General features: G+C 37.6%; 1 protein-coding gene across 2 annotated transcripts in view; it reads right to left on the bottom strand.

The window, feature by feature from the left end:
• The window catches only part of LDAH (lipid droplet associated hydrolase), a 128,592-nt gene that overhangs the window by 88,747 nt on the left and 27,041 nt on the right, over positions 1 to 12,804 (bottom strand). For both annotated transcript variants that reach the window (XM_074861490.1, XM_074861489.1), the window contains exon 3: positions 4,921 to 5,055. In XM_074861490.1, coding sequence (XP_074717591.1) covers positions 4,921 to 5,055 — 135 coding nt within the window. The remainder of the gene's footprint in view (positions 1 to 4,920; positions 5,056 to 12,804) is intronic.

Raw genomic sequence — 12,804 nt, 5'->3', positions numbered from 1 at the left:
GTTAGACATAGGAGAATATCTTATCAAATCAGAAATCTCAAAAGACTGTAATGCAAATTCTTCAATGGGATGACACATTAAAAGAAGTTCCAGTACTCATAAAAAAAAATCAACTGTGGTTTTACCTGCCTCTTGTTTTTATTTTTAAGGAAATATTTGTCATACCACAATTATGATCTATTTGTAGGCATTTTTCCTTTCTTTTGAACATGTCTTTATGAGGTAGAAATAAACCAAATGATGTGCAACTACCCACACCTTAAAAAGACTTACAATACAATCATAATCTATTTGACATGGCAAACAATTGGAGTAAGCAAGCAGGCAAGGGTTTTGGTATTATAAAAGAACCTGTTCCTAGGTAGCACCTGTTCAAGAGGCATGAACAACTTAATCATTAGGAAAATTATGAGTCAAAGTCTCAGTATCAGGCACTGAAAAGAAAAAAAGCAACGCTTTTAAGATTATATGAACAATTATAATGCATATAGAGATTATACCAGTTTTAAATAAAATGAGAGCTAGAAAACTACTTTCCTTTTTGTAATTTTGCCTACACTTAAGGATTGATGTTGGCCTGTTTTACAGTCACAGCAGTGTTCAAAAAAATGCTTTTTTAAAAGCTCAGGAGGATAAGGAAGTTGAAATTGAGGCATAACTTTTTTATTGTATTCACTGAGTAAAAATAAGTTTCAAATCTTTTTGCACAGCGGATTGATTGCTAGGAGCAGAATTACAGCAATGAAATGTTCAATTAATGTTGTGTGTCTCTGTGGAGCATAGCTTGCAAGAGCTCTCTGAATAGAAGGATATCATACAGAATTACAAATGAAGGGTGTAGCTTTGTTCAGTTTTCAAATCGCTTTGTGACAGTCTCCAGTAAATTAGGAAGCAGTCTGTGATTGATGGCTGCTGTTGGAAAACTTCCTCTAGTCTTTCTGCGACTTTCAAAATCTACTTGCTCTAAATATAACCAGGCATATTATTCCAACACAGTTTGCTTCATTTTAAACCCTTTATTACTTTACAAGCAGCATCACTTACACGTTAAGTGTACTATTTAAATGCATGCACACTCTAAATTAGTGGTGACCAAAGCGGGGTGCATGAAGAAAATATCAGAAATGCAGTAGTATGTGTATATAATTTATATTTAAAAAAAAAGATATATTGGTGGTGCACGCTCGCTCAAAAAATTTTTTATTGATAGAAATTTTTTACAGATAGTAGTGCATATCAAAAAAGTTTGTAGACCACTGTTCTAAATGCATAAGTATGAATTTTTCTTTCCTAGTTGCTTCCCCTCTCCCTTCTTAAAATTTTTTATTTGCTAGATTTCAGTCTGAAAAAACTCATCAATGGTGGCAGAGATTGAAATGTTGTCTTTGTCAATTTATGTCCTCATCTTTCTTATCAAGAAATACTGAACTTCCTTAGAGGATTTGCATGAGGCTATTTTAAATGAACCATCATGAAATGCCCATTAGAAGCACGAAGGAATACATGGAACTTTTACAATAACAGTTTCGTGCCCAGTTCTTTGCGAAGATATCCCCTCTTGCTTTTATGCAGCATATTAATAACTGATGTGGTTTTCACAATCCAATATAGTGGTCCTCGCTACAGGAACTTTGCCTGAGAAATCCAAAACCTAGAAGGCAACAAAGCTGCAGTGAACAGAATTATCTGGCCCTATGCATGTGCTCCTGTCAGTCCTTGGGGTTCTAGGTTTTTTTTGCTATAATGCCACAAAATGTCCATTAAGAACTCCCGTGGGATGCAGGAGCAGAACATGAGCAATGAGTCCATGACTCCCTATTCCTTTCATTCAGTCACCTGGGAAATTGCAAAGATGCTCAATTTTTAGTTTAGTGATTTTGATCACACCTTTATAGTCAATTCATGAAAATTACTTTTTTGGCGATAAAAAAGTAAAAGATAGGGAATTAGCTTCTAATATTCAAAACTTGCTTTTCATTTCTTTTGTGTCATAAGGATGAGGAAGAATTACCCCAAATCTCTTCTCTCACTGCAGGCAACCTACATTGTCATAAAATGGCAGAACATAAGGCCTTCTAGCTACTTTGTGCCTTCCCTTGAGTTCATGAAAGGAACCACATTTCTTTTGTTACATTCAATGCTACTGCAAAGCACAGTGTAACCCATGGCAACTACAGTAACATCATTACTTCCAAAGGTCACTAAATTTTTCAGGGTTCCCTTAGATGACTAGCTTGAAAAAGGCTCCCTATGGAATATTCTGGAATACTGTCTAAACATATACTACTGACAGGATGTGAGCTACCTGCTCCTGTGCTTCTAATAAAATAAATATGAAAACAAACTCATAAATGTCTTCTCATTATTTTTTAAACTATCCATCAGTGGCTTTCTATGTTTTTCTTAGCTCCATGGTGCTACAGTAAGTACAGATCCTGGCAAACGATATTGAGAACACACAAAACACCTTAATGAGTCAGACGAGTGAGTCCCTCAAGCTCAGGAGTGGCAAGAGTAGATGCTGTTTAGTGAGAGAAACCAAGCCTGGGCACTTTCGGCATCCTTTCCCCTTGCAGTGAATCTCTCAGGCTCACAACCCTGCCACAAGATAGCACTGGGACCTGGAGCAGCACAGAAGTGTGGAGAAGGTCAGTGTCCAATGCAACGATGGCCGTGCACCTGCACAACAAAGAACCTGGCTCTTTCTGCAGTTGTTTATGGACCAGTTGTTCATACCCGGTACAGTCTGCTAATACAATTTGCCCACAGTATAGTGCTTTGGCTGCTAGTTCCCTAAATTTGATACCTGTTGCATAAATACTTACTTCTTTTATCTGTTTTAAACCAGCAAATACCATTAAGTGACCATTATTTCCACTACTGAATCTGGTGCATTTTATTCTACATTTACCTTATTTACTGTCATGATTTTGGAAACCTCAGTCACACTCCTGAGAAGCATTCTGCTCCCCAAATCAAAGAACCATTTAATTTCTCTTAACAAGGAAGGTGTTTTCTCCCTGTTTTAGTTGCCTTTCTCCATACACTCACCAACTTCAATCTTGAAATGTTGTCCTAGATGCCCACCAGAACTGCACTCTAATACTCAAGATGCAGGCCCACTATGGTTATATACAGTAATAAAACAATGCCTCCTGCCTTGCCTGTAACAGTGATTATGTCCAATGTTTTGTTGACTTAAGTTTTGTCTGCTGCTGTGCAAGGAGAGATGATATTAGAACTGTCAGTGACGATGCCAGTATCCTTCTTGAGTTTTACAAATGAATTTCAAGTTCAGGATCGCCCAGGCACAGTTAAAGGAGATCTTTTTTGTCAGATGATTATCTCATATTTATCTACTCTGACACTCATCTACCAGTTTTTTGCCCACGAATTACATTTTCTAAGATGTTTCTGTAGTTCCCTGACATCTAGTATCCAGTAAATGAAATGCTATGAGGTACCATCCACAAACTGAGAAATTTCACTGTTTACTCCATTCTGCAGGTTATGGGTGAATATATTGAATAAAACTTGACTCAGCACCAGTCCTATGGTACTTCACTTCTGATTTGTCCATCTTAACAAGCTACCACATTCTTGAAAAACCCCTCTCTCACAGGAGCATTGTCAGTGCAAAAGGACACAATGAAGTCAGCTGGAGGTTTGGTTTCAATTTGGGTATCAGCTCCCTTTTTCCTATTGGGTGCTCTCCTTCCCTCAGATTTACACTCTCCTTAGCAGCACAGGGACTGTCACAGTGGAACAGCTGTACAACCTCCCTGCTGGCTCCATCTGAAAACCTCTCCATTTCAATTAGCTCAGCCATCTCAAGCCATCAATCACATCTCTCACCATCAAAAGCTCTTTTCAGTAACTACACACTTGCAGACATGATCCCAGGACAAGTAATGAGACCTACAAATGTTCTATGCAATAAACTCATCTCCATGCAGTTGCCAGACTTCTACCTGTATCCCATGGTTAACATGGTACCAGGAATTATAAACCTAGGGATTTCTCACCTATCGGGAGAAAAGTGCTAGCATTTGGTAGTTTGACAGTTGAACACAATGACTGGCAAGAATTTTACCAAAGAAATACAGGTTTCATGTTTCAGTTTCTGACTTGAGAATAAACAAACCAATAAAAAGGCTTAAAAGCTGGGGTGCAAAGGTTAGTGAGGGAAAGTTATGCTAAACAGCTAAACCAGTTTATCCTTCAAAATTTTCAGGTTGCTTCACACTGCTGAACCTTTTGGTCCTAAGGAATCACACCGATTTAGTGCTACATCACTGCAGCTTGACCAAGTCCAGAGGTCTTCTAACACCAAGCAGTTTTCAGGACAGGATTTGGTATTGGCTTCCCCCATCCTACAATACTGTACATTAACAATAACCACTTTGAGTTGGTTACCATGTCTTGCTGGTGATTTGCATGTCAAAAGACTTTTAACAGATAAACAAGCAACCTCTCCCCTGCAAACACCCCATACCCTAGACTCAGAAAGATTTACTTGCTTCCTGGAAATTCACTAATTTAGTACAACTATTTTTAAATTCAGATGTAATTAAGTCTCTCCTAAAGTACTCAGTCTCTGAATTGGACATTTCATTAAAAAATGTGCTTTTCTAATCTACTCTTTTCAACATAAACAGATTCTAGACCTCTTCTCTATAACTTGTCTCTAAAGACTGCCATCAGCAAAAATCTTATTCTTTTAACAGCACTTATTTAACCGGCAAACCTAATGTACCCAGAAATATTCTTTTCCTCAGTGATTTCTCTTCTACAACTGTTCTGTGGAAATACAGTGGAGACATTTAAAACCCATGTCATGCTGTTTTTAATAGGCACAAGTTCTGCTAGTGCAATGAGGGGGGGTACAAATATTTGTATGTACAATTTACAGTATTGTACCTTCTATCATTTCCATACCACTAGGAGGCTTACAATGTCCGGCATGGCTCACAACCCAAACGGGATACTGCTGATTTAGTCCACAATATAAGGCCTGTATAAAGGTCCTGTAATAACCTGCCAGTCCAGGGTTACCTGCCAAAAAACAAAACATACAAGCACAGTCAGTATTAACCTTCCAACATCAAGTAATCTGCTTCAAAGCAAACTAAACAGCATTATATAGCAATTTGTTAATTTATTTTCTCTAGTACCTTTCCAATTTTTATTTTTCTCAATTTCAGGGGCTATGCTATTGAACCAGTTTAATTCCACTGATCAGTGGCACCCATGAGAAGCATTTTACAGAATTACTTTGAAATTGCAGAACTTAAAATTGAAGCCTAATACAAGAAAAAAAAATCTCCTTTTCCGTCAGAGGTCAATCAGTTTGCTTATTTATTCCATCAAGTTACAGGTATGTGAAAATTGGTCAAAGAAACCCCCAGATCTTACAAAAATATCACAAAGACTACAGCGCATATCACTTGACCCAGATGTCTGCCCTCCAGAGTATTTCAGTGCTACCACTAAATAGGTATGTGGTAACCTATAGGGTTCTGTAGTGACCCTAAAAGAGAGAGTGGATTGGACTAAATCATCTTTTTCTGCTTGCAACTTCACAATCTCTCTGTCCTCTTCCATGCTGCTTGAGAAGCTCTTTCCTTGTCCATCCTTGTGCTCTAGAACCACAGGAAAATCTGTCCTCCCTCCTGCATCCCATCAGCTTTAGAGAGAACTTCTCAGAAGAGGCTGGTGTCTGAACGAATCTGGCTTGCCCTGAGAGAGCAGATCACCTTGCTCTAAATCCATGGTTTAACAGTGACAACATCAACAGTCAGGTACCACTGCTGAAGTGGAAACTGAAATACTATCCCGAAGTTAAAAATATATATATGTGGTAGTGATTTCAGGATTTCCAAATAAAACTCAAATCTCTATTCTTCCTTTTTTTCTTTCTCTTTTGGATATCTGTAGTGACTTCAGTTGGAGAGTAAATCCATATAAAGACGAAGCAGATTTTGTTTCCTAATTCCCATAGGATGAATAAAAATTCCACACAGACATAAAAACTTATATAATTTAAAATATAATAAATAGAGAGAAAATATAATTTCTCTCTATTTATTAATTTTTCAGAGTAGTTCCACTGATTTCTTGTTATCATTTAGACACCAGGAAAGCCCACCATCATGGTTAGGACTGATCAGTTACATGTCTTTCACTCACATACCAGGCAATTCTTGGTTTGGGCATCATTGACATCAAAAGCTGGCAAGAGCAGTATTGTGTAAAAAGGCATTAGCTTTTTAAGACAGAAACATTCCAAAATAACATAAATGTATTACTGAAAGGGTATGAGAGAAAAAAAATACCTCACTAAAATTGTGTAAACTCCTTTATATCAGCCTGATTGTAATAACAGAGGCAGAGCTGTGCAAGTATTTACAGTGACAGAGAAGAAGAAGAAGAGCTGCAATCAAATCAGTACTTGTGGAAATGGTGTGTGGAGATACAAATCGAGGTTTATTTTACTTCTTCCCTTTCTATAGTGGGCATTTTCATTTTGTCTTCTTTTACTTCAACCCTTTTGCTCTTCAGTTACCACAGAGTACGTCCACTGCTCTCCCAAGGGGCACTCCCTCAGGCCAGGGCTTCCAGAGCCCAGCCTACCCACCGCAGAGCAGCAGTGCACCAGGCACCCGGAGCCGCCTCCAGCGCAGACACCTGCGTCGGAGCTGAGGCCATGGCTCACGCCAGCGATGCCACACGGGAAGAGCAGGGAAGCCTTCCACTCTGGGTAATGTATCACACATGCTTCATCCCTCACATGTAACAAGCGTCTCTGATGGTTTTTAAACCTTAATAAAATTATTCATCTTAAAACAACATTATTTTTATGGGAGTACACAGGGAAAAAAAAAAAACAACAAACCAAAATACCAAAACCCAAACCCCATAGTATCAGTTATTACATGTTTCTAAACATCTCTTTGTAAGCTTGACGTTAAAAGAGATATTTTTTTTTTAAAGTTGCTGTATATGCAAACTCCAGAATGCATGATCAAATTTTTGCAAACTGATTTCCAGAAAAACAATTTAAAATCCATATGGGTCACACATCCATACAACTGCACCACGTTTTCATATGTCTAAGATATATAATACAGAGGGCCCCAGAGACAATAAAATAAAATCTAGACATCATCTGTCAAGCTCCTTAGATTGATGTTTCATAGAGAAAATCTGTCTTTCAGCAAGGTTGAAGGTGAAAGCAGCAGCAATCCAAAATAAAGCGTGTCTTTTGTAGTACAAATGATCGTGATGTTTTGGCATTACACTCAGTCCCAGAATATAATGTAATTAGGTATTTTGAAAGAAAGAAATAAAAAAATTAATCTCGAAAACACCTGTTTTCTTTACATTTTCCTCTCCTTTAATAATGCAAAACAAGGAGAGGGGGAGAAATGGCTACAGCTGTCTTAAGACATTTCGGTGCTCTTTCCCATCATCAGCCAGGTGAACCTAACGTGTAAATATTCTCAGGATTCAGTCATCAGCTGAAGAGCAGTGAAGTAAGAACTGCTTATGAACATTGAGGCTTTGCATCAAACACTATACAAAGCTCAAGGCACTCCAATACTTTTTTGAGGGAAAGGGGATTTTTATCCTGTGATAAATGTGATACGTATTTTAGGCAGGTAAAAGAGAAAATCCATAAATGCAAAAGAAACCCCCTTTCCCCACTCTTCATAAGCATCTGCTCATGGTAAAAGATATTCTGAGGGGTCAACTGTTAGAACGGCTACTGATACTTTAAAATGCCTTGAAGGGATATGAATGAGAACCGCTGGCACAAATGGAAAGGAAAATTAACAAAGATTTAAACAGCAAAGATTTCTATAGAAAAAACACCATGTGTAAAGCAGCTATAAATTTATTCTTTATTGAACTTTCAATTTCAGTGGAGTTATTCCAGATTTGCACTGATGTAAGTAAATGCAGATTACTAGTCCTTGCTCTTGAAAGCTTGCATCTACAACATTTATAAATGAAGAATGTTTTATCTCCTAATATAGCTCAAACTCACATCTCTGTAAAGTCATTTTATGTTTTTACTTTAGCTGCTATCCATCAAAATACTTTAAGGGCAGCAAACAAAAAACCTGAACAGATAAAGATCTTTTTCATACAACAGAGTTACAGGAACAGCTAATGGAAAAAAGTGGGGCTTAGTATGCACAGCAGTCTGTGATCAACAATATTTTGGGCTCATGTGCTGCAGCTGAAATGTTGTTCAATTAAATTATTTTACTTTATAGAAAAAGCGAACTACCAGGTTCAGCACAAAGGCACCCAGGCAATGCAGTGCTCATTTATGCATTTTAAGGATTTCCCATTACATCAAACCAAAACTGCCTATGATCTTTCACTCAGCAACTAAGTGTCAAAAAATGGAAACCATAAGCAAATGCAGTGTTAACCTCCATGATTTGAAGGTTACTCCAGTTATTTGAATATCACATCAATCCTCAGACACCTCAGGGCACCTGAATCATTCATGCATGCCAGCAAATCTCAAGTTGCAGTCATCTGAACCGAGAAGCACATCTTAAGCAGTTACTCTCAACTGGGCTTAATTTTCAACAGTGTTTATGTTGTTTCAGAAGTCTTAAACAATAGCTGTAAATGGTGACCATAACAGAAGAAGACACAAAACTACAATACGCTGCATATTAGCTTAATTTGGAAAAGATTTCTAAGCATTTCATGGGAAGAATATGTCAAATGGACAATTTGCACAGTGAATTAGAACACAGTGGGGCCACTTTATTTGGTGTACTCATAAGTTTCAATAACCAAAGGACTCCTGCCACCTTCTCTGTTCTTCCCCATAATACATGACATCTCATCCAGCTATTCTACATTAAGCTCAAAGTCTTTCCATTTTTAATTTGAAGATGGGAATCCACTTCTTCCTTTTCCAATCTGTTCCACCCACAGCTAAAGCAAAACAGTACAGAACAACTGAATGTGCAGAGGTGTAAGTTTGAGCTATATCAGGAGGTAAATATTCTCCACTTCTATATATGGCACATACAGGCTTTTAAGAACTGGAACTACTACTCTTTAATCATCCACATAGCTAAAAACATGAAAATTACTTATAAACATGCATTTGTCTGCCTTTCACTTTCAAACACTTCCTTGTTAATGCTTTTTCCATCAAATCAAGATTTTAAATAGCAACTGTGTCCTTCTGATGAAGACAGCTAGTAGTGGAGAGAGAACAATTTCTACAAACTAAGTATCTGCCTCAGAATATCACTGATAAAGAATAACTTATCCTGATTTCACATGACTTCCTACACAACATGTCATACATTCAAACTTGGCCTGTCTTAAAATGAAATACATACTAATATTTGAGATGCTACACTTCCAAAAAAGAAGTTACTCAGACTTGGGAAGTTTAAACTTATATACCATATGCCATCAGCGCAATTCAATCAACTTAATTCTGAATGCAAAACAACAAACATATAATGTTCATTTAAAAAGTCACAGTCCATAGCTACTCCCCACAAGGAATGACAGCTTTTGTGGATTACGAATTGTCAAGCATTTTTAATTCCTCTGCAACAGGAAATATTAATGTAAAATGGAAGCTATAATTAAGAGAACACTAACATCAGACAACCCTGTGCAAAAATAATTCCCAGACTTATGAAGGAATGTACAATGTAAATCACAACAGCAAAATGTTTCAGGTTAGAAACAAAGATATACACCAAAACATATAGGAAAAGCCTTCTGTCAAGAAAGGGGTAGGTCAAAAATATATACAGCTTATTCAGATGAAATTGAGATTAAAACATAAAATGAAAATAATTCTTAGCAGTTCTGGAAGGGATATCTAAATTGAAGAGGATTTATGTGTAGCTAAATCATCCCAAACAGCGACGACATTTCTTGCACCTTGTTTTGAAACAAGCTTTTGGGTTCTGTGCACTGTCCTATGAGGCGGTTCTGTGCACTGTCCTATGAGGCGTTCCCCAGTATTTTCAGTTGTGTCTCCAGAAATCTGACCATTTGTGGGAGCAGTAGCTGGCATTTAGCTGTGGTGCTCCATGCACTTCTTGAGCAGTTGCTTGCTGTCTGCTCTGGGACCTCAGCAGCACCATAAAGAATAAAGACAGCTACATGAATAGAAGAAAGGAAATACACAGCCAACAGTGGGTTTACAGAGAACTTTGAGGAACTGGAAAATACGCCAGCAATTACCATGAGTTTAATTTTAGAAATAATCCACAGTTTCAGAATTAAGTATGTATGCCACAGTATTTACAAGATAATCTCCTGCAACAAAACCAAATGCTTTTTTTTTTTTTTTAATTGAGCAGCCATAAATCAAATTTGAAATCCAGGGGCGCACAGCAGGACCACACAAAAAATCATTTTTGTGGCAATGATTCTCACTGCCTCTTCGCAGAGCTGCCAAAGCTCCCAGCTCCAGCTTGAAGAGCCTAAATGACAAGTTCCTCGCTCAAGGAAACTTAATCTGCCTTTGGCATCTGACCAGCCACCATGGAAGGAGATGCAAGTCCCCTATGTTAATGAATGGAAAGCAGCCCACGCAGATGTCAGAAGGATTTAAATGGAGCATGTAAAAAACACAATGATGTTCTCACACTTGGGAGAAAACTGCAGAAACTGACACCATGGCTGATGAACAAGCCTTAAAAGGAAACACACAGGTTTCTCTCACATGCAGGGTCAAGGGTTTTCAAATAAAACATGTCAAGTAACATTTGAATGATCACCATAAACTCACGTCAATTAAGCTTTCACCTGTTTGCACATCTAGGGGACTGGCATTTTTCGTCCTATATTCCGTTTATAGTCCATACACCAGGGGAGCAGCATCAGCCAAAGAGCAAACAATTACAAGGACATTATGCAGAAACACATGTGAAAACTCTGTTTGATCCTCTCTAACTCTGGAATCATGAATCTGGCTGGAAAGCACATTAATATATTTGCTTGGGTTGTGAAAATGGGGAATCTCAGAAGGATTCAGCCAGGTGCCTGTAACGCAGCTTATTAGAGAGGTTTTTCAAGAACATTTCACATTTTTTCCCTATACATATACACACAGAGGTTTTAGCTTGATACAGCTATAAAACTTACATATAGGATTTTACAATGCACATTCTTTATATGCATTCTGCGGAGCAAATAAACTTCCCTGCTGTCGTCCAACACTGTTCCTTCCACCTTTAGGACAAATGTGGGTTCATTTACCTCTAAAGAAATCCCACTGACAGCCTGATAAACCTGAATTAACCTAACACAGCTGGTTTTGCCCAATTGACAATTGTGCCTGAAGCCTGTGAAGAAAAATTCCCAGCTAGAAATTGTGACAGTATGTGTCTGTTTTCTCATACAAATGATTAACAGCATCTATCCAGGCAGATAAGATATAAAGTCTGAAAACCTGATTTTGCCCAGTGCAAACCTACTGGACTTTGTCTGTGGTTCAGTGATATTGTAAGCGTTATAAAGTCCACAGGTGTATTTCAATAGTTACCTCTAAAGTCTCAACCAGGTAAAATAGGTACATAAATACAAAAAAGCCTTGATTTTTTTATTTGGGTTTTTTTTTAAATATGCCTGTAAACTAATGGTTTTTGGAAGGGAGTTAGGATTGAAATATAAAACTGAAAAATTTAGTTTATAATGGACCAGCAAATTTTCCACCACATTTTTTAAAGGTAGAAATCAGGATTTTCTAGCACTTACAATTATGTAGTTTTTGTTCCATTTTCTCCATAGCAAATGAAAAATGAACACACTTAATTAGGTCTCCTAGTGCACACCTACACATACATTTTCTTAAACATAAGCTTATGCAGATGAAGACAGATTTAACTACTTTGAACACCCCAGATGTGGCTGGTCTGTCTGATCCAATCTGTACTACAACCATTGCTGGCAGAAAGGCTGCAGTGAGCTCTGAGCTGGGTCTAGAATTCCCAGTGGGAATTTTTCAGTCGGCTTCAGGGGCTGAAGCAGAATTGGACCAGCAGAAAACAAATCTCCATCTGAAAGAAAGAGGGGGGAACAAAGGAAGTGTGCAGAAGAGGAACATGAGACTTTATGTCAAATGGTTTCACAAGAAAGCCTATGAAACATCTGAATAACAACACAACCCTGATGAGACAACATCAGCAGGAAAGACAAAGACAAGAAAAACAAGCAATTCAAAACCAAGATAACCACAAATTATTTGTTTTGTACAGATAAAGAGCTCTTCAGATTTGATTACTTTTGAATAATATACAAGGAGGAAGCAAACAATAAATGCAAAAGGCACCAGAAAGTACATTTTCAAATCTGTATGAGAGATTTCCCTATGCTGTACTATTGGTCAGAGTTACAAAGAAGAAAAGCATAGGTTTGGGGGCTTTGAGGTTACTGGGTTTGTTTTTGCTTTTTAAGATAGTATTTCAAATGAAATGACAGATGGGAAACAAATAGCAACAGAGTACATGAAGACAGTTAATTTCAGAAAAAAGACTGAAAATGTGTTTCTGCAAATTTTGTGTATCAAGATTGTCAAGGGAATGTAAATGTTTGAAACAAACAGTCTACAAATTCTGCATTTGCATTTGTTATCAGTCTTCAGAAATGCAAGACAAAAGAACAAACTATTCTGCATATGGATAAATCAAGATTTACCAATCCACAACCTTAGGAAAAAATTCTTTGCATTGACACCACTGTATCTCTGATTGAGGAAAAAGGCCTTGTAGTTAGAACATTAGTACTGGTCCTAAGTAG

The sequence above is a fragment of the Strix uralensis genome, chromosome 3 (assembly GCF_047716275.1).
Source record: "Strix uralensis isolate ZFMK-TIS-50842 chromosome 3, bStrUra1, whole genome shotgun sequence".
NCBI classification, from domain to species: domain Eukaryota; kingdom Metazoa; phylum Chordata; class Aves; order Strigiformes; family Strigidae; genus Strix; species Strix uralensis.
The sequence above is the reverse complement of the archived record's forward strand: the minus strand, read 5'-3'. Positions and strand labels throughout refer to the sequence as shown.